At 33.8% G+C, this 18,513-nt stretch overlaps 3 protein-coding genes across 3 annotated transcripts; 2 read left to right on the top strand and 1 right to left on the bottom strand.

Annotated features, from left to right (window-relative positions):
- Positions 1-8,253: 8,253 nt before the first annotated feature.
- Positions 8,254-9,459, bottom strand: LOC126695516 (cationic peroxidase 2-like). Its single transcript, XM_050392286.1, has 3 exons — positions 9,050-9,459; positions 8,784-8,946; positions 8,254-8,675 (listed from the first exon to the last, which is right to left on the bottom strand). Exons 1-3 carry the CDS (start codon positions 9,254-9,256, stop codon positions 8,254-8,256), a joined length of 792 nt encoding a protein of 263 aa, XP_050248243.1. The 5' UTR covers positions 9,257-9,459.
- A 2,436-nt stretch (positions 9,460-11,895) lies between these two features.
- On the top strand, positions 11,896-13,225 carry LOC126693985 (protein ACCELERATED CELL DEATH 6-like). Its single transcript, XM_050390025.1, has 2 exons — positions 11,896-12,448; positions 13,017-13,225. The coding sequence occupies exons 1-2, from the start codon at positions 11,969-11,971 to the stop codon at positions 13,209-13,211; spliced, it is 675 nt and encodes a 224-aa protein (XP_050245982.1). The 5' UTR covers positions 11,896-11,968; the 3' UTR covers positions 13,212-13,225.
- A 3,310-nt stretch (positions 13,226-16,535) lies between these two features.
- On the top strand, positions 16,536-18,103 carry LOC126695513 (uncharacterized). The gene is made up of 2 exons (XM_050392283.1): positions 16,536-16,882; positions 17,673-18,103. Exons 1-2 carry the CDS (start codon positions 16,636-16,638, stop codon positions 17,900-17,902), a joined length of 477 nt encoding a protein of 158 aa, XP_050248240.1. The 5' UTR covers positions 16,536-16,635; the 3' UTR covers positions 17,903-18,103.
- The last annotated feature ends 410 nt before the right edge of the window (positions 18,104-18,513 follow it).

Genomic DNA, 18,513 nt, shown 5'->3' with positions numbered 1-18,513 from the left:
GTGACTAGTGTGTGGTTAGTTGGTGGTCTCTCTTAGTGGTGTGTATTGCTCAACCTACGCATATATTGTTTCGACTACTTGAGTTGGTGGTCTCTTCTTTAATATTTGCTTGCACCAAACATTGGAATTTCATAAGGTGAATAATTACCTAAATTTAAGAATTGGTTTCTCCTAAGTTTAGTTCCTCTCACTTAAACTAGGTCAAACCATGTCTCAAACCAAACTCACATATTAATTTGGGGGTTTGTTTAGACCAACAACATTTTTATTATTCAATCAGCCATTGAGAAAAGCAAATACTATGGGTACACTAATAAGTAATATTGATGAAGTAGCAATTAATGCAAAAATAACCAATTATAAAGCAATATTCATCATTCTAATCCTCCAGTCTATCATCAATAGAAATTGTATACCAATAAATACCTTCATTGGAATTAGCCGAACAATTGTAATAAAATGTATTGTAGAGGAATTTTTACCATGAATCTATTGATAATCTATGAATCATTCACGTTTTACTACTTTATTAAATCAAGGCATGTCTTAAAAGCACCTTACGGCACCCAATCGTAGTGAGTAAAAAATTTTGTTTATTTTTTGGTAATGTTATGTAATGCAATATAAACTGAACACTTGCATATTTTTCAATTTTTGCCTCATGATATCAAACATGCATCAAGTGAGATCATAGAAAGAAAAATATTAACACAGGATCCCATCATTCTACGTTTATGGGCCTTTGTGATTGACGGTCTTGAAGCCTACAGATAAAGAGGTTCACGAACATTGACTAATTGTTATTATGCTTTGTACATTTTTAAAACCTCGCCTATTATATATATATTAAGGGGGGAAGGGACACGCTGCTGAAGAGAAGGAGACGGAAGCACAGTAATATTGTAAATGGAAATAATGTAAAGAACTTGAAAGTAAATAGCTTGAAAATAAATAACTTGAATGTAAGAACAATAATAAGGCGGTAGAACCAGCCAAGCAGCATATATCAAAATAATTCAAAGTAAATAAGAACAATAGTTCAAAATAAATGAAAGCAATTTAAAACCATCCGGTATGGCGGTAATCCGTCCAAGGTGGTGGTAGCAACAAGTAAAGTAATGAACATAGAACTGAAAATACTTCTTATTGAAAGTAGGATAAACACTTACAGTAGTAGTGGTGAATACAAGATTTCAACAGTTACAAAGCTTGAACTAGTCCTAGTTACAAGGTTTGTAGGATTACAAGGCTTGTAGTGAACAAGGATGAACAAAGTTGTAAACAAGGTAGTAGAAGTAGGGTGAGTTCTCTCTCTAAGAAGGCTAGTTCTAAGGGAAGAGAAATCAGAAGTAAAACTTGACTTGAAAAACCCCCTAAATTTAAGGGACAACCCCCCTTAAATAGGCAAAATTCCGGAGTGAACAGTGTCATGAACAGTAAAAGTAAACAGTAATTTGTGAACAGTGATTCGTGAACAGTAATCCGTGAACAGTAATCAGTGAATAGTATTTTTTCCACTTTTTGAAATAAAAACTTCTGAACTTTTGTCATTTATTTGGTCCAACATGTCAGGAGAAGCATGGCAAAAGGCAAAAGGAGAAGCATGCATGCCACCACCAAGTACGTAGATGCTCCTTTCTTTTCTAAAAAGACTTCAAAGGTGACATCTTGTGTTGGCAAAAAGGAAGGCTCTGTCAGAGCATCATCTCTTCACAACCATCATGGCATGTGCCTTTCAAACTATTTTGAATATTGTAATAGATCTGGCCGTTGTGCAGGCTAGACAAATAGTGGCCGTTGTGCAGGCTAGACAAATAGGGGGATCAAAATCTTCCGCAAAATCCGAAGTATCATGAATTAGTTCCAGATTTTCCGCAACATATTTGTGAAGGACAATAAAATATTTTGGCTGTTGTGCAAGCCAAACAAATAAAGTATCACCAGTCTTGTAACAGTAGTAACCTCAGGAATAAACTCATTAATCAGTGGAGGTTGCATCTGATGGGTAGTCATCGTAAAGTTCCCATGGAGGATCATCATTACATTCATGCTCATGATAGAGAACATATTGGTTACAAAATCCACAGTATAGAAGTGGCTCAAACTCTGGAGTTTTTCCCGGAGTGAGAAAACTTCTTGGATTACAGTGATCTGCTATCCGCAAATGAGGAATGGCATTAGCATAAGGTTTCGGACCAAAAACAGAAATTCTGCCTGAATTCCCCATAAAGTGATAATTCTTCCATAAATTTTGAGCAACCTCACGAATTTGATTGCTAAAATAATTACTCCAGCAGTCTGCTAGAGCCCAAGGATTTTTGAAGGATAAATAAGAGTCTCCTTCATACCATTGCCCTTGATGCGTGTATCCATTAATGAGAATGAGATGTTTTGAGGGCTGGACATTCATCCAGTTATCTCTTTCCCATTGAGGCAAAGTGCTCCAGTATCGGATCGAAACAAAAGGACTTTCAAATTTTTTAATAGCAGTCTGAATGATTTGTGGGAGCTGGCTGGTTTGGTCATGGCTTGTTAGTCTTATGAGCCTAATAAAGCCATACTCAAACATTTGGGAGAGCCAATCAAGACTCCTCATATCATCATCTGAACCATCATCATAATTGACTAGAAGGCCGGGAAACGGGTGTTTCTTTTCATACACTCTGAAACTACTCCCAAAGTGTTCTTTCCAATCAACTTGTTGAAGAATGTCACTAAAATCATCTGAATTAGCAGGATCAGGAATAGCAGTTGTAACAAGTATCTTGAAATGTTCGAACCATAAGTCAGAAGACTTAAACATAGCCTTGCTTTCCAGAATACGAGATTGTATGTCTGTTGGCAAGTTGGCAATAGCACTTTTCAACAAAGATTGGGTCTTAAGACTCAATCTTGCATAATCAGTGCCCATAATAGTCTTTTTATCCATTGAATGGATATCCTCTTTGCCAAAGAGTTGACTAGTATTAGGTTCATCTTTGATATTTGGGTGGTTAACAGGATGGCTTTCAAAAGCCTCATTTTTTGAAACAATTAAAGCAAGATCATTTTCTGAAATAGGGTTAACTTGGTGGCTCACATAAGCTTCATTTTGAGCAATAAGGTTAACAAGATGGATTTCAAGGTTTCTGAGAGTTTTTTGGAAAAGATCATGGTGGTTTCTAATAAAAGAAAATTGAAGGTTATCAAGGATGAGTTTAATAGAATTTGGTAATTCTGAACAGGTTCCATTGTGGAATTGTAGATTTTTTGACAAAACTTCTTGTAGAGCAATTAATATATCACCATTGGAGTATGTCACCTCTGCCGGGATATCTCCTTGAAGGGATGTTGATCCACTGGGTTTTACACCAGAAGATGCGCCTTCATGCATTTTAAAAGGTCGTCCTGCTGGGAACCTTTTGCTTTGGGAATAGTCATGTGCAGGAGCTTTTCCCTTGTTTTTCCTTTCCATAATAATCCACTTACTAGTGGTATAAATATGAATATTATTATTGTCCCACTTATTAGTGGTATTTATCCACGCATCATTATCCGATTCCTGCAAAGAATCATTAATATTGTTAGGATAATGGATAGTTTTTAACATTTTGGTGTTATGAAAATTACCTTTAAAATCATCAGAATTCATTATCAGTTCTTAAACAAGTTCATTCATGGGAGAGTCTTTCTTATAAGACAGATTATCAATATCAATTTCAAACTTTGAAGCAAATTTGAATTTTACTTTCTGTCCAAATGGATCAGTAGTAATTCCATCATGTTCAACAAGAAAGGGATACAAAGAGTTAATAAATGGCAGACCAAGAATCACTTTATCAGTCATATTTTTGACAAGAACAGAAGGAATCTTGAAACAAACATTATCATGGCACACCTGAGCATTATTCAGTTCATACTTAATTTTCATTTGAGAACCATTAGCAGAAACCAATCTTTCAGTAGATTTCTCAAAATATTTTGAGGGAATTAATCCTTCTTGGATACAGTTCATATCTGCACCAGAATCAATCATAGCAATAACAGTGAAATGATAATCAGGAGAAACAACAATTTTAACTTTTGTAAACCATTTTGGAGGAAATAATTTATTAACAAAAGCAAGTTGGGGATTAGTGAAAGTATCAGGAGTACCTTTATCAGAAAGAAGAGTCTGTTGACTGGAATCATTTCCATCACTGTGCTCATTTTGTTCGTTACTGGATTTATTAAGATCTTTATCAAGTTTTAGCATTGTCAATTCTTGTTTGAGATTGTGGTTATCACTTTTCATGTTTTTAAATTCATGTTTTAATTCATTTATCTCTTGTTTAACAATATGAATTTCATTTTGGAGATCATTAACAGTTAGTTCTTTAGATTTCTTTTTATTAAATCTTTCCAAAGTTTCTTCAAAACTTATGGTTGATTTTGGGTTTTTACCAATTTCATCTCTTATCAAGTTTTTCTTAAACCTATCCAAATATTCTTTCTGGAGTTCAGGGTTTTGAATTTGATTTATTAGCTGAATTATCAATTTTTCATTTTCTTCACTCTTGGTGAGAGCATTAATAACATTGCAACAGGAATCTCTACAACCAATTTTAATATTAGGAGAATCAGAAGAATCATAAGCAGATTGATAGCAAGAATCAGATGAAGAAGAAAAATCATCTTCCAAAGAATCAGACGGGGTGTTTGATTCAAGGATTCTGAATAATTCTTCTTGCATATTATCATCAATGTTTAACATGTTGAACTTGTTTTTTAACTTACCAGGTTTTTCTTTACAGTCTTTACTAAAGTGTCCAGGTTTACCACAGTTAAAGCATTTACCTTTACTTGGTCTTTGTTTAACATGTTTTTTAGAAACATTTTTCTTCTTAGCATAGAAATCATTAGGTTTAATAAATTTATTTCTGTATTTTTTATGGCTTTTATCATGTTTTTTACTTTTTTGCCTAGAAGGAGCAATAGGAGGCAGACCATATTGTTCACAGAAATTTCCCATTTCATATTTAGCTTTTCTTTTATTCTTTAATTGGTGTTTTAACAATTTTTCATCATTGCACATATTAATACCAAGTTTTTTAATAGTACTGAAAATATCACCATAAGTTAAATTATCATAATCAATAGAATCATTTGTACCCATTAATTCTTGTTTTACCTTATGAGCAAAGATAGGAGGCAGACCGTCAATAAACTTTTCTTTCCAATAAGGCTTATGGCAATCTTTCCGGAGCATCACCCTGGAAGTAAAAACATCTTGATACCATCTATAATCAGACATAGTTAGACAACTTAAATTATTTAGATAATCAGAAACACGGGATGAAATATTGGATGGAGTACCAACAAAATGTTTGAGAATGGTATAGATCAAGGTATTAACACCATCAGGAATACCACGACCAATACTTTCATCAAAAATAGGCAAACCTTCTTCATTCTTTTTAACAGCATGTTTAATAGACTCTTTGGATTCTTCAGTGATGTATGAATCCCACCATCCACGAAGAGTACCAGAAAAACCAGTAAGAAGCAAGTTAACAATTTCAGGTTGATCAAGATCATGGTTGTTTTGATAAGCAATACCAACCATAGACATGTGACTCATTTTATTAATGATTTCCTGTTCAGACAAACCATCAATATTCCATTCATAGAGCTTATCAGCAGAGACAGAAAACTGTGTTTGAAAAGATCTCTCTTCAAACTGCATATCAGGAGGAGTAGGTTTTGGATACCAATTTTTTGTAAAAGACATGGGTTTGGAGTTCCCAACAAATCTTTTAATTTCTGGGAAATCATCATCAAAGATTCTTTTTGCTGGAACAGAAGAAACAGTATCAGAATCTGTATTTTCTTCAGAAACAATTTCTTTTTTGGAAATAGTTCGAGCAGTTGGAGTACTTGTAGAAGTACCAGTACTCTCAGTTTTAATCTTTAGATTAGAAAGCATTTTGTCAACAATTTCAAGAGTCTTGGACTGAGAAGTTTTAAACATAACTTTTTCTCTTTGACTGGGTAAATCAATCAAAGGTTTCTCAGTTTTAACAGGAACAGATTTTTCAGAAACAGAAACAGATTTTTCAACAAATTTTTCTTCAATACGGTCAAGCTGTTGACCAATAATATGCAAAGATTGATTAGTAAAATTATTTTGTTCAATAAGGCTAACAATAGGAGTTTGATCATCAGCAATTTTGAAAGGAGAGGCCTTCACTTCCTCTTTTGTCACTTCATCTTTCTTAGTAGTTATCAAAATTGAATCAAGAGGAGGATGACTAGACCTAACAATGGTTTTATCAATCTTAACAAAATTTGATTTCTTTATCACATATAAATGTTGTTTTGAAACCTCATTATTTGGAACATAATGGTTTTCAAGAAAATCAAAAAACAAAATATGTTTTTTCAATTGATTCATCATTTCCAACCATTTTCTTTTAACACGGTCTTTATCAGACTGAGCAAAATTATCTTGAAAATATTTTCTCTTGGTTTTGTTTGAAGCAAGCATAAACTCATTGTACAAAGAATCCCAATCAATTTCAAAATCATCATTTAAAACAGTCAAAACTCTTAATTGATTTTGGTAAACAGGAGGAGTTTCAATAGGAGAATCAAAATCAGATGGAGTAACAGAAACAGTATCTTCCTCATCTTCATTAGCAGTTTTACTAAATGGAGTGGAAGTTTCAGGTTTAGTTGAATAGTAAACAGAGCTGAATTGGGATTTATCACTTGAAATACCTTTTAGCTTTAAATTAGAGGATGTTTCCAAATTCTTTTTCAAAAATTCATTGATCTCGCGATCTCTTTTTGAAATACTTTCAGATCCAGCAAAGGAATGTCTTCCTTCGTTGATCCTCAAAGGTGGATTGTTTTGAAAACTTATTTTAACAGTACCATCAAGATATTGTTGAATATGGGTGAGATCAAGCTCATCAAAAATGGGTTTAGCAGGAGGGGTTTCTTGTTCTAACAACCAATCCTTAGGAAGTTTAACATCTTGCCATTGAATCATTTTTGGAACTTGGATTTTAGCATCAGGAGTTGAACATTGAATTAACATGGTTTTACCTGAAGGTTCTCTAGGCATTATAGCACAAGGATTCATTTGAGTACCCATTAGTTTGTAATAAATGCAATAGATCAAAGCAAAAGGCTTACTACCCTCTTCCATGTGATATCCAGATGAAGCAATATTCAAAGTTAAAGTTTTAACAATATTAGGATCATCCAAAGCAAGAGTAAGATCAGGATAACAGTTAAAATAAACAGGGCCATCATACAAAGAAGCAGTGATCATGCCAAGAATGCTATCTTTAAAAATCTTAAATCTAGCATCTCTTAAACACATGAGAACAGAAGCATTAATACCCTTTCGGGTAAGTGGTTTAATAGCAACTTGAACCATACCAATATGCAAATAACTGAATTTTTTAGCTGCAAGGAAGTCATTAATATTCTTTTTAGTAAACAAACAGCATTTTTCATGAATTCTCGAAATAGAGAAAATTTGTTCAACAGTTCTAGCTTTGTAAGCAGAATGAAAAGCACTTTCAACAAAACTAGTTTTATAAATGGTTTTAGTATCAACTTTAGGAATAGTCCATTTACGGAAATCAGGGATCACCTCATTATCATCAATAGTGTGATCTTCTTCATTTACAATATCAGGAGGACAACTAGTAATATATATATATATATATATATTTACGTTAGTTTAAGCCAAATAGTGCCCACCATGTTATTATAAAATTTCATCCTAATATTAAACATATTTTGTTTAAATTAATTAATTAATTTTTTTTAACAAATTCTATGATTTGGTTTATTTATTTATTAATTAATTTATATTATAAAAAGTCATCGTTTCCAAAGATTAATGTCGTATGTGAAACTCCGCTCTACGTTGATTACATGCAATGATAGGTCAGCCTATGTAGTCCACCTTGCATAACAGTCAGTATTATTTGAAGATTTGTCATAGAGAACTTGCCTTAATACGGCTGTTAGCTAGAGTGCTTGATGTCACTTTCATTGTTATTAAAATGCAAATCTCTTTGAAGATTGAACCTGGATCAATTGGCTTACGCCAATAAATAAAGAAATGTTGAGTACATACGATTTTTCATCACCTTATAATTAACTTAAACCAACAAGGAAATTAAATTCAAGAACAAAGTGAGTACATTTACATTTTTTGTTTTGCTTTTTTTTGGGGGTTTAATTGTTGTTATCCATTTTCTGGAGCCTTTACGATCAGTTGATCGCAGAACACACTTTGCGAATTTCCCCTTCAGTACCAGACTTGACACCAATGTTGCTCATCTTCACCATGGACCTTCCAAACTCGACGTTGAAGCTTAACCCTAGCAAGTCTCTGATGCCTAAGAAGCACTGAACTAAAGCTTTTGTGGACGCATCAGTCCATAATTTCTGGTCAGACTCAAGTACTCCTCGACCGTTCCTCAAGTTTGAGAAGAAAGACGCATCGAATCTGTTTTCGCTTCCAGTGTCTAGTCCAACACGCCTTGTGGCATCACCATTTTGTGGGTAGAGTGCTTGTAATTGAGGGAGGAAACTTGGGTTGATGCCAGGATCGGCACCATTTCCAGTTGTAGTGAAGTTATACAGTCTGTACCTGAAGAACTGGCAAGCTGAAGTACCAATGGTGTGGCCACCTAGTCATGACATAAATGAATAATAGACTTAGTTGAAATGTAAAATTAACCAAGTTAAACACATTCTTGAAAATGACTTATTGAATGATTTTATGCATTGTAGCTTACCAACAAGGGTAACAAGATCTTGAGCGTTTAGACCCTTAGCTGAAAACTTTTGCTTTTGCACATCAATGGAGTCTGTAAAACCAGGCAAATTGGTAGTATCAGAGGCCAGTGATACCCAGCCATCTCTGCATCCGGTTGGCACCTGCCAATTTGGTCCATTAGTCTGCAAGAAAAATGCAAAATATGATTAATTACACGTAAAAGCATGTAAATATATATAGTAAAGTAGTAATATGATTCATAAAATCCTGAGGTAGATTAAGTACCAAAACAACCGAATCACGGGCAGCAAGGGCAAGAATATCAGCACAAGAAACAACGCCAGGACATGCAGCTTCAAGCTGAGTCTTAGCATCATCAATAACTTCATATCCTCTCAAACCAAGGTTAGGTCCGGCTGTTTTCTCAGTGTTAGGCCCATCAATAAGTACAGAAGCATCGCAACCCTGCACAAAACAGTCATGAAAGTGCATCCTTAACAATCCAGGAGCCACAGTGGGATTAGATCGGAAATGTGTTTACACGGTTGAGCGAACAATAGATTCAGCTCGAGGGCATGTTTTGGAGTAGAACCCAACACGTGTGGCTTGGCAATGCACATAAGAAACACTCAATGCGAGCAAGAGAAACACCAAAAGGGATGTTTGGATCAAACGTGCACTCTCCATTAATGCACTTAAAGGATCTGGCCTCTTTTCTTCTGATGGTAGTGCTCGAGCTAGAACCTGAGCCGCTGTTTTGTTTAAACAAGGAAGAGAAGTCACCCTTGTATCTGGCCACTGAAGTAGATGGTTCCTCTTATTGTCTCTGGTTTATGTTGCAACAAATAATTGAGAACCAGTCTAGAAGGCTAAGACTAAGAGGAAAGTCACCTGTTCAGACTGCCATTATGAAGCGGAACACAAGTAAAAGTAGTGCTGCTATTTATTACTTTCTAAACTTATTCTCTACCTTATTTTAGTTTATGTGTCGTATATACTAACTTTTTAAAACTATTTCCCCTATTTGGATATCTCATTTTTTAGTTCAAAAATGTCCCAACACCTCTATATTTAAGTAGAGACAAAATTAAAGGTAAAAATGCAACTTTAAATTCCACTAAAATATTGCCTAAATAATAGGATCACTCGCCTGTTAATTTTCAAATTATTTTATCTACTTATAAATTAGATTCTTAAAATAAAAATTATATATATAAAATAAAAACACTGAGTTTTTTTTTTTTTGCTATAAAAAAGCCTCATCGCACGTGTGATGAGGATAGTATATTTATAATTTATCTTTATCAAACTTATTTTTTAAACAAAATAAGCTAATAAAAATAATTAAATACCTATTTTTTCATTTATATCTATTTAAATTATTAAATCCCTAACTATAATAATATGGTCTTCCTGAATCCTGATGATGTTCTCCTTCAACTTTGCTAAAAACTTGTCTGGTTTCGATATGACACCACTATTGATGCCGGAGATTAGAGTAATTGCAATTGCATTAATTGGAATGTTAGATTAGGAGGCTTGGGCTACGAGAAATAATTGGATTTGGAAAAAAAAAATTTAGGAGATTCTTTTTTTGTTGTTGAAAATTTGAGTTGACAAGAAATGATACAAAAAGTACAATAAATGTATGCTACAATAAATGTATACTACTTCATTTTACATGAGTAATAGGTTTTGTCATAAATTTAACCGGTATAGATACATAAGATTTTACGAGAAATTAAGAGCAAGGCAACGTATTGAGGCGAGAGCCATAACCCCTCCAAAATTATGGGAAAAATAAATTATGATCCCTTTACAAAAATAATTAAAAAATTAATTCCTGAACTCCCCTTTTGAAATTGAAAGGGGAAAAAAAGTTTGATCTTTAATTCAAACCTTCAAGTCATTGAACTTTTATTTATTCGTTTATTTATCTAGAAAATCAAGTTCAATTCAAATAAGCAAAAACGGTCAGGGAACATCCCTTATTACAATAGGAGCTACATATCATCTGGTACTTCTTCTAACCAAACCTATAGTTCATCTAAGTGTTTTGCCTTTTTGGAAAGCGTGGGCAACAATGTTGCCGCTGCGTTTAACATGGGAGAAACTGAAACTTGGGTGCTCCATAGCTGAACATTTCATGTCATCTATTACATGATCATAAGCAGACCGATGGCATTCAATAATTAATTTCACCTTTAGAATCTTTTAATTATCACAACCATGGTTTTGAAAATTGGAAAAGGTTTAGTTACCAATTTTTATAGGTTGAACCGAGGGTTTTTACGGTTAAATTATTGGTTTTTACTAGACCAATTGAGGGTCCAATTTTCAGTTGAACCAGCCAGTCCAATCTAGTTTTTAAAATCACAATCACAACAGCTATGCCAATTGCTTATATTTCTTTTAAAAGCAGCGCTGTCAAAGTTTGCTTTGAACATACCCAAAGGTGGAGGAAGCCAACATGATGCAGAAGAACATCTCCACTTCGAACTCTTAAAGAAGCAATAGTTATCTTATTATTTTCAATATTGTAAGACAAATTTTCATTTAGATATTATAATCTTAAATGAAAAAATAATATCTAATTAAAATTTATAACGTTAGAAGTCCAAAAGAGAAATTGAAGCAAGAATTTTTTGAGTGATGTTAATTAGTTTGCGCTTATTTCTTATAAAGCATTTCGAACCCAAAATCTTATGGATATCATAAGACTTTAGAAACCACTAACACATATTTAAATGTGTATGTTTGTGTCAATCTATATGGGTAAAAATTAGTGCACTGTTACACACACCTCACCTGTGTGAACTAAATGGGGCTATAGGACCTGGTCTTGGGCCGCGGTTAAAAAGTGCGGTCAGAGGACCGTCAGTCCTATAGTCACAGGTTTTAGGCTACATTAGAAAGCGCGGCCTAAAAAAACGCGGCTATAGGTTATAGCCACGTTTTTTTGACATATAGCTGCGTTTTAAAAACGCGGCCATAGAACCTTTTTTTTGTAGTGTTTATGTATTCCTTCAATTATATTTTGAGATTACAATTGGACCTCCCAAGCAAAAAGTTTTTATTTTGCCCGAGGAATACCTAAAGATTTCAAATGTGTGTACATAATTCTTATAACTACATGTATTTGTCAAATTTCAGGTGTTTTAGATTTAATATTGGAGAAAAGGCCAGATTGGATCCTTTACCAGGATGAAGAACAAGACTCCACTCCATTGGGCAGCATCCATGGGCTACCTTGAAGGTGTTCGTAACCTGCTTGGTAAAAATACTTCCACTGCCATGGAAAGAGATAAAGATGGTTTCTTCCCGATTCACACGGCTTCCGCCAAAGGTCATGTTCATGTCATTCAGGAGTTGCTACAGCATTCGCCATATGTAGAAGAGATGCAGAACAGTAAAGGTCAGAATATTCTTTATGTTGCAGCTACAAGTGGGAAACTTAATGTAATTAAGTACATTCTTGAAACTCCTGGACTGGAGTCGCTTATAAACGAAAGGGATAAGGATGGAAACACACCCTTGCATTTGGCCACCATGCACTGGCATCCCAAACTTGTGAGTGCTCTAACATGGGATAACAGGGTGGACCTGAGGTTCGTTAACAATGATGGATTAACAGCTCTTGATATTGCTGAATGCTACATGGAAAACTCGTCAACCTTTCGACAGGTATGCTTAAGTAAGAGAAATTTGCTCTCTAACTGTTTTTATCACCAAATAAATAACAACAAACACATATTTGGAATTTTGAAAAAAAGAATTCCATCTGCTCAACATATCAGTATTCAGTAGCAACATCAATATATATCATTTAGGGATTATACTTATGAGCTAATCTTTTAACAAAAGCTTTGGACTGATTGAAAAAGTTAGTTAATCTTGTGAAAAGGAGAATTAGAACTGATTCGGAGTACCAGAGCTCAGCTATCATGTAATTTATGTGCTATGTATTATTTCAAGCTTATATCAATAGACAATATTCCTTAATTCATGGCAATCATTAGTTGCAATACTGTTAATTGTAAAATGAAACTTCATCTTTTCAAATTGTAGGCGTGGCATTCTAAATTGAAAACTCCTTTAAGATTGTCAAAAAATGTGTAGATAAGAGATCATACCATTTAATTTTTCTTCTTCTTATTCTTCTACTATTACTACTACCATAACGATTTTACATGCTGTAAGTATAAGTTCGTTAAGAGTTCAAATATACTAAGATCACCTTTACATGTTGCAGCGGCTAACATGGACTGCATTCAAAGCTGCTGGTGTGCCATGGAACCCCAATGCCAGTGCTCAAAAACAAGGTTCTAATTTGTCAGGGCTGCAGAGCAGAGACAACTATAAAGACAGCCAACACGCTTTTATTGGTGTCTACCCTTGTTGCCACAGTGACCTTTGCTGCTGGATTCACAATACCTGGTGGCTATAACTCCTCTGGTGATGATAAAGATAAAGGCGATAAAGGCATGGCCACTATGCTGGGCGACAACATTTTTCATGGCTTTATTTTCTGCAATACTATAGCAATGTTTAGCTCTATTTTTGTTGCCGTCACTCTCATTTGGGCCCAATTAGGCGACGTCCATTTGGTACTTATCGCACTCAGAGCAGCATTACCACTTCTTGGAGTTGCTCTGGCCACGATGTCTCTAGCTTTCTTGGCTGGCATATACCTGGCTGTGAGCAAACTCAGTTGGCTTGCTATTACTATTATGGTCATGGGCTTGGTCTTCTTGGTGTCTCTTCTATCACTCTACTTCTTCCTTTGTTTCCCAATGTCATCAAGTAACCGAATAATGCGTTACATATCTTACTATCCCTTTTGTCTTCTGCTAGTGGTGACTGGAAGTGCTGCTGATAACGATTTTGAATAGTAATATACTTGATGCCTTGAGAAGATGTGCAGTCCGTTGTCTACCACTTTTCTAATAATGCATATCTTGTACTCTTTGCTATCATTATGACTTTAGAATTTAATTTTAACTGTTTTTTTTTTTTTTTTTCTTTTTTCAGTTTTCCCCAATGGAGTTGTCAAAACTCAAAAGACTATATAAAGTGTAAATTGTATTTGTATCTCATGCTATTTTTATAGAAATTTCGTATACCTGGACCTGGTGTACTACCAACTTTTTTTCTTCTTCTTCTTCTTTTTTGTTTTTGTTTTTGTTTTTTTTTTTTATATAAAAATGTTTTCCCATATTTATAACTAATTTCAGTGGTGGCACTTGTAGTTGTAGGGCATGTGATACTATCTAAGTGAAAAAATAAAGATAAAGGCTATAAAGCTTCCGTTGTATAGGAATTTTGATTACATACTAGTAAAGAGTAACTATTTAACCTAAGTTGAGTTCAAATTATACTTAGTGTAATTCTGAGCTATAATATACTATCTAACAATTTTTTATTGAATTAATATTTTGAAAATTCTACTATCAGATTACATATATCCTATGTTCTTAACACACTTACACACATGCTAAATTTTGTGTTAATCAGATGTTATTTACTATTTGATCTAGAAACTCATCTCTTATGCACAATATTAAATATATACAAAAACTTGAAATTTAAGTAGCTAATCAATGACATGGTTATTGATCTCAAATCATCTTGCAATTTTGTAAGCAGAGTATAAGAATAAAACCTAATTCAACCGTGAATTTGTTTAAAATTTCCATATATTAAAAACATATGAGCGAATTACAATTTACTTACCTATAGTTTGACCAAAATTTAAGTTGTCTAACCGTGATTTGAAATTGGCATTTTACCCACTTGAAGTCTGTCCCATTAGGGTTCCATAACCGACCTCCTCACTTTCTCTATTATAAACATGAAAAACATAAAAAATTAGCGCGACGATGGGCAGTGAGGTGAGGCGAACAAAAATAAGATCAAATTGTGGCATTTGTATATATAAAAAAAAAAATTATGCCTTCTAAAAAACATCAATAGAATACTGAATCTCAATAAATCATCCTTAATTCCTTTAATAACTCTGCTTGATTCTTAAAAGAATCATTCAACTTGAACCATTGAAACCCAAATTTTGCAACTTAGGATCAGAAACTACCATAACACATCTTAGTTACTCAATTCAAAGTCCCACTCAGATTTTCCACACACCCATTGAACAAACTTCTAAATGATCAAAGATAAACCTAGAATTCAAAATTGAATTTCATTCTTTTCCCACACTTTCCCAGCAACAATCAACTTAAACCATTAATTCCTAAATTCCACAACTTAAAAACGACTATAACAAATCTTAATTATAAAGGCCAACTCAGATTTCCCACAACCCTCGCTAAAAAAAATAAATACCAAAATACCAAATACCAAAACGATCAAAATACCCAAACCATAGCATGCAAAACCCATTCAATTAAGCCCAAAGCAAAGAATTTTTACAAGTGTATGTTTCTCTCCTCTTACAGCTAGTAGGACCCACCAACTGTGGGTCCCACCAGCTTGTGAGAGGGAGGAAGCATACACCCATAACAGGGTGTACTTCCTCACAAGTATAGGCGTTTTCCTCTTTATTGAATACCAAAAATGTTGCTCAAGTAGTTGATTTAATGGTACAAGCAGATGTTTGAGTGACTTTTGTATTCTATTGAAGTTCTTGAGTCAAGGTTTTAAATTTTTACATATATCTCATTTTGATATTGTTTTCATTAATTTTGTTATATGTTTTTCTTGCTTATAATGGAGAAAGTGAGGAGGTTGGTTAGGGAACCTTAATGAGTTAGACCTCAGGTGGGTAAAATGCCAAATTTCAAATCATGGGTAGACAATTTAAATTTTTGCAAAACTACAAGCAAGTAAGTTGTAATTTGCCCAAAACATATTGAGTGGTGACTTGAATCCAACCCATTCAACATATATGTATATCCAATTGACTGAGTTTATGAGAACCTATATGAGCTAAACGTACAATCTATTCTACAATCTTTTTTTTTTTTTTTTCCTTCTTTTCTTAAAAAAAAAGGTACAATCTATTCTACAAAAATTTTCAACAAACAATAATGATCACCAATTGAATCATCTTAATTCCAATAGTAATAAGCTGAGTTTTATCAAACCATTGTCATGATAGTTATATTTATGTAAGTAATGATGCCATATGCTTCTATTGGGACTCTTCATGAAACACCTAGAACCATCCACAATGAAGATTTTTTTTTTGATACAAGATAGAAATTCTACTCTAGTCTAATCTAAATGTATATGTTTGTGAAGCTCACTCTTATACTTGTGGAGTGACCATCACAATGAAGATTTTATTATTCATACATATTTGTTTATCTTCTTACATTTTTTTTTTTTTTTTTTTTTTGGCATCTAGCTTGGATCTTAGCTTAGTTTTAAATGAAATCCCTATTAACCAAAAGGAGAAAGGAGAAAGGAAAAAAAGAAAATAAAGGTATATATGTATTATTGAATTTTATAAGTCTTAGAAATTAAAACTTAGTAAATTAGTATTTTTTTTTTATAGAAAATAGTAAATAAGTGTTGATATTAAAAATAATCACAATTTTTATTGCTCAAAGTTTTCTAAGAAAGAAATAGAATAAGTGTAAAAAGACCATAGTCATAAAATTTGGAAATAAAATTTACTTTTATTATTTGGGGGGGGGGGGGGGGGGGGGGAACCATCCATTTGGGTGTATTGTTGACTTATTACGTATTATTTTTATTTAGTTTTAACCAAAAACTATATATTATTTTTATTTAGTTTATTTTTGAAAAAGAACTTTCATCATTAATTTCAAAAAAAGAGTGAAACCAAAGCATATGAATCGAAAGTTGAAACAGAGCAAAGGAAGAAAAAAGAAGGCCGAAACTCATCAATGTCGTCGAGTGGGGTCATAGCGGAACTGCATAGAAACTCCAGCAATTGGGGCAAAGTGGTGGATGAGATTGTGAAATTGGAGAGAAAGATATTTCCCAAACACGAATCACTTGCTAGATCCTTTGATGATGAGATGAGAAAGAAGAACTCTGGATTGCTTTACGTGGAGGTCGATGGTGAAGTTGTAGCCTATGTCATGTATTCTTGGCCTTCTTCCTTATACGCTTCCATCACCAAGCTCGCAGGTTCCCAACCCCTTTTCCTTCTTTCAATTTTACAAAGTTTTCATCGTATGAAATTTGATAATTTCAATATATTGTTTCTTTTATCGATTGGTTCTGTTCTTTGAATATGAAATTGATGACCCTTAGAGGCCCATATGCTAAAACTGTCTGAAATTCATGATTTTTATCCGTGTCTGAATAGTTGAAGTGCTAAAGTTTTGTGTCCCCTATTGTGGGGTTGTGAGTTGGTGAAACCTCAAATATGCTTGTCACCCATTTGATGAAAGTACCAAAACAGAATAAAGGCCAAAATACATTGTTGGTCTCTAACTTTAGCTCATGAGCAATTTTACTTCTTGACAAACTTAAAGTGATTGCATGTAATCCCTAAACATTTAAGGTGATCAGTTTTAGTCCCTAACAAATTCAAAGTGATCGCTTCTAGTTCCTGTAAAGTGATGATGTGTCAGTTTTTAATTTGACCACATCATCTAAGTACTAAAACCAATCACTATAAACTCTAGGAACTAAATTTGCTCATAGGTTGAATTTTAGGGACGAGGAGTATATTTAAGCCAAGAATAAAAGAAATGAGAATAAAATATGTGCTCGCATGCACCCCCTTCGTCATTCTAACCTGTATGTTTTGCTTTGCGGACTGGTTTCTTCAGTGGAAATGAGACTGATTTGGCAAGCCCTGAAATTCCTAAATTGGTGAAACTATTTATTATTGTTCAGGTTTTTGTGACCTTATTGAAGATAACCTATTTTCTTAAATTTGGGTGTTCCTTTTGATTTAAAACAAACTCAGTGAAGGAGAATTGTCGGAGGCTAGGACATGGAGAGGCATTGTTGAAAGCAGCAATTCAAAAATGTAGAACCAGAAATGTTCACCGTATAACACTTCATGTTGATCCGTTGAGGACTCCTGCTATGAATCTCTACAAGAAATATGGTTTCCAAGTTGATAACTTGATAGAAGGTTACTACTCTTCTGATAGAAATGCCTATAGAATGTATTTGGATTTTGATGCTGATTAGTGAAATAGAGATCAAAACCTGGTCCAAAGTTTTGCAGCAATTTTCTTAATTTAAAATTTTGTAGCCCTTAAAAAAAAAAAATTAGTAGCCGTGTTTTGAGATTGTTGAACAGGATAATTCAATCAATCTCAATGCGATATTGAAGGTTGTGATGTGATGAAAAGTGTCGGATAAATGAAGTAAATACTCTGTTTTCTGTTATTGTAGTTCTTATTGTCTTTAATAAATCAATGTATTTGCCTGTCAACATGCATTCATGTTGCAAGCTTGGGCTTGCCTGCATAATGCAACTAGAAATTTAGGTTAGCTTCTTGATTGCCCCCATTCTGTGCTTGTTTGTGTCTATGTATGCAAAAGAAAAAAAAAAGGTTATTTGCTAGGAAGTACGAACGCTTCATTTAGGGTGCCATACCTATGTCGTACCGGTGTTGTACCCGTCATGTCATATTATAATTTTCCAAAAATTGCTCATATCGCTGTGTTATACTTGTACCTGTATCCATGTACATGCCTCCTAGGTTATTTGTTTTGTAAACTCCCATGTCTTCATAATGGTCACATGGCTTGCATAAAGATCTCGAGTTTTATGCTACCTTGCTACCATTTCAGTA

This window comes from Quercus robur, chromosome 8 (genome assembly GCF_932294415.1).
Source record: "Quercus robur chromosome 8, dhQueRobu3.1, whole genome shotgun sequence".
Taxonomy (NCBI): domain Eukaryota; kingdom Viridiplantae; phylum Streptophyta; class Magnoliopsida; order Fagales; family Fagaceae; genus Quercus; species Quercus robur.
Note: the sequence above shows the minus strand (reverse complement) of the source record. Positions and strands in the feature narration are given on the sequence as shown.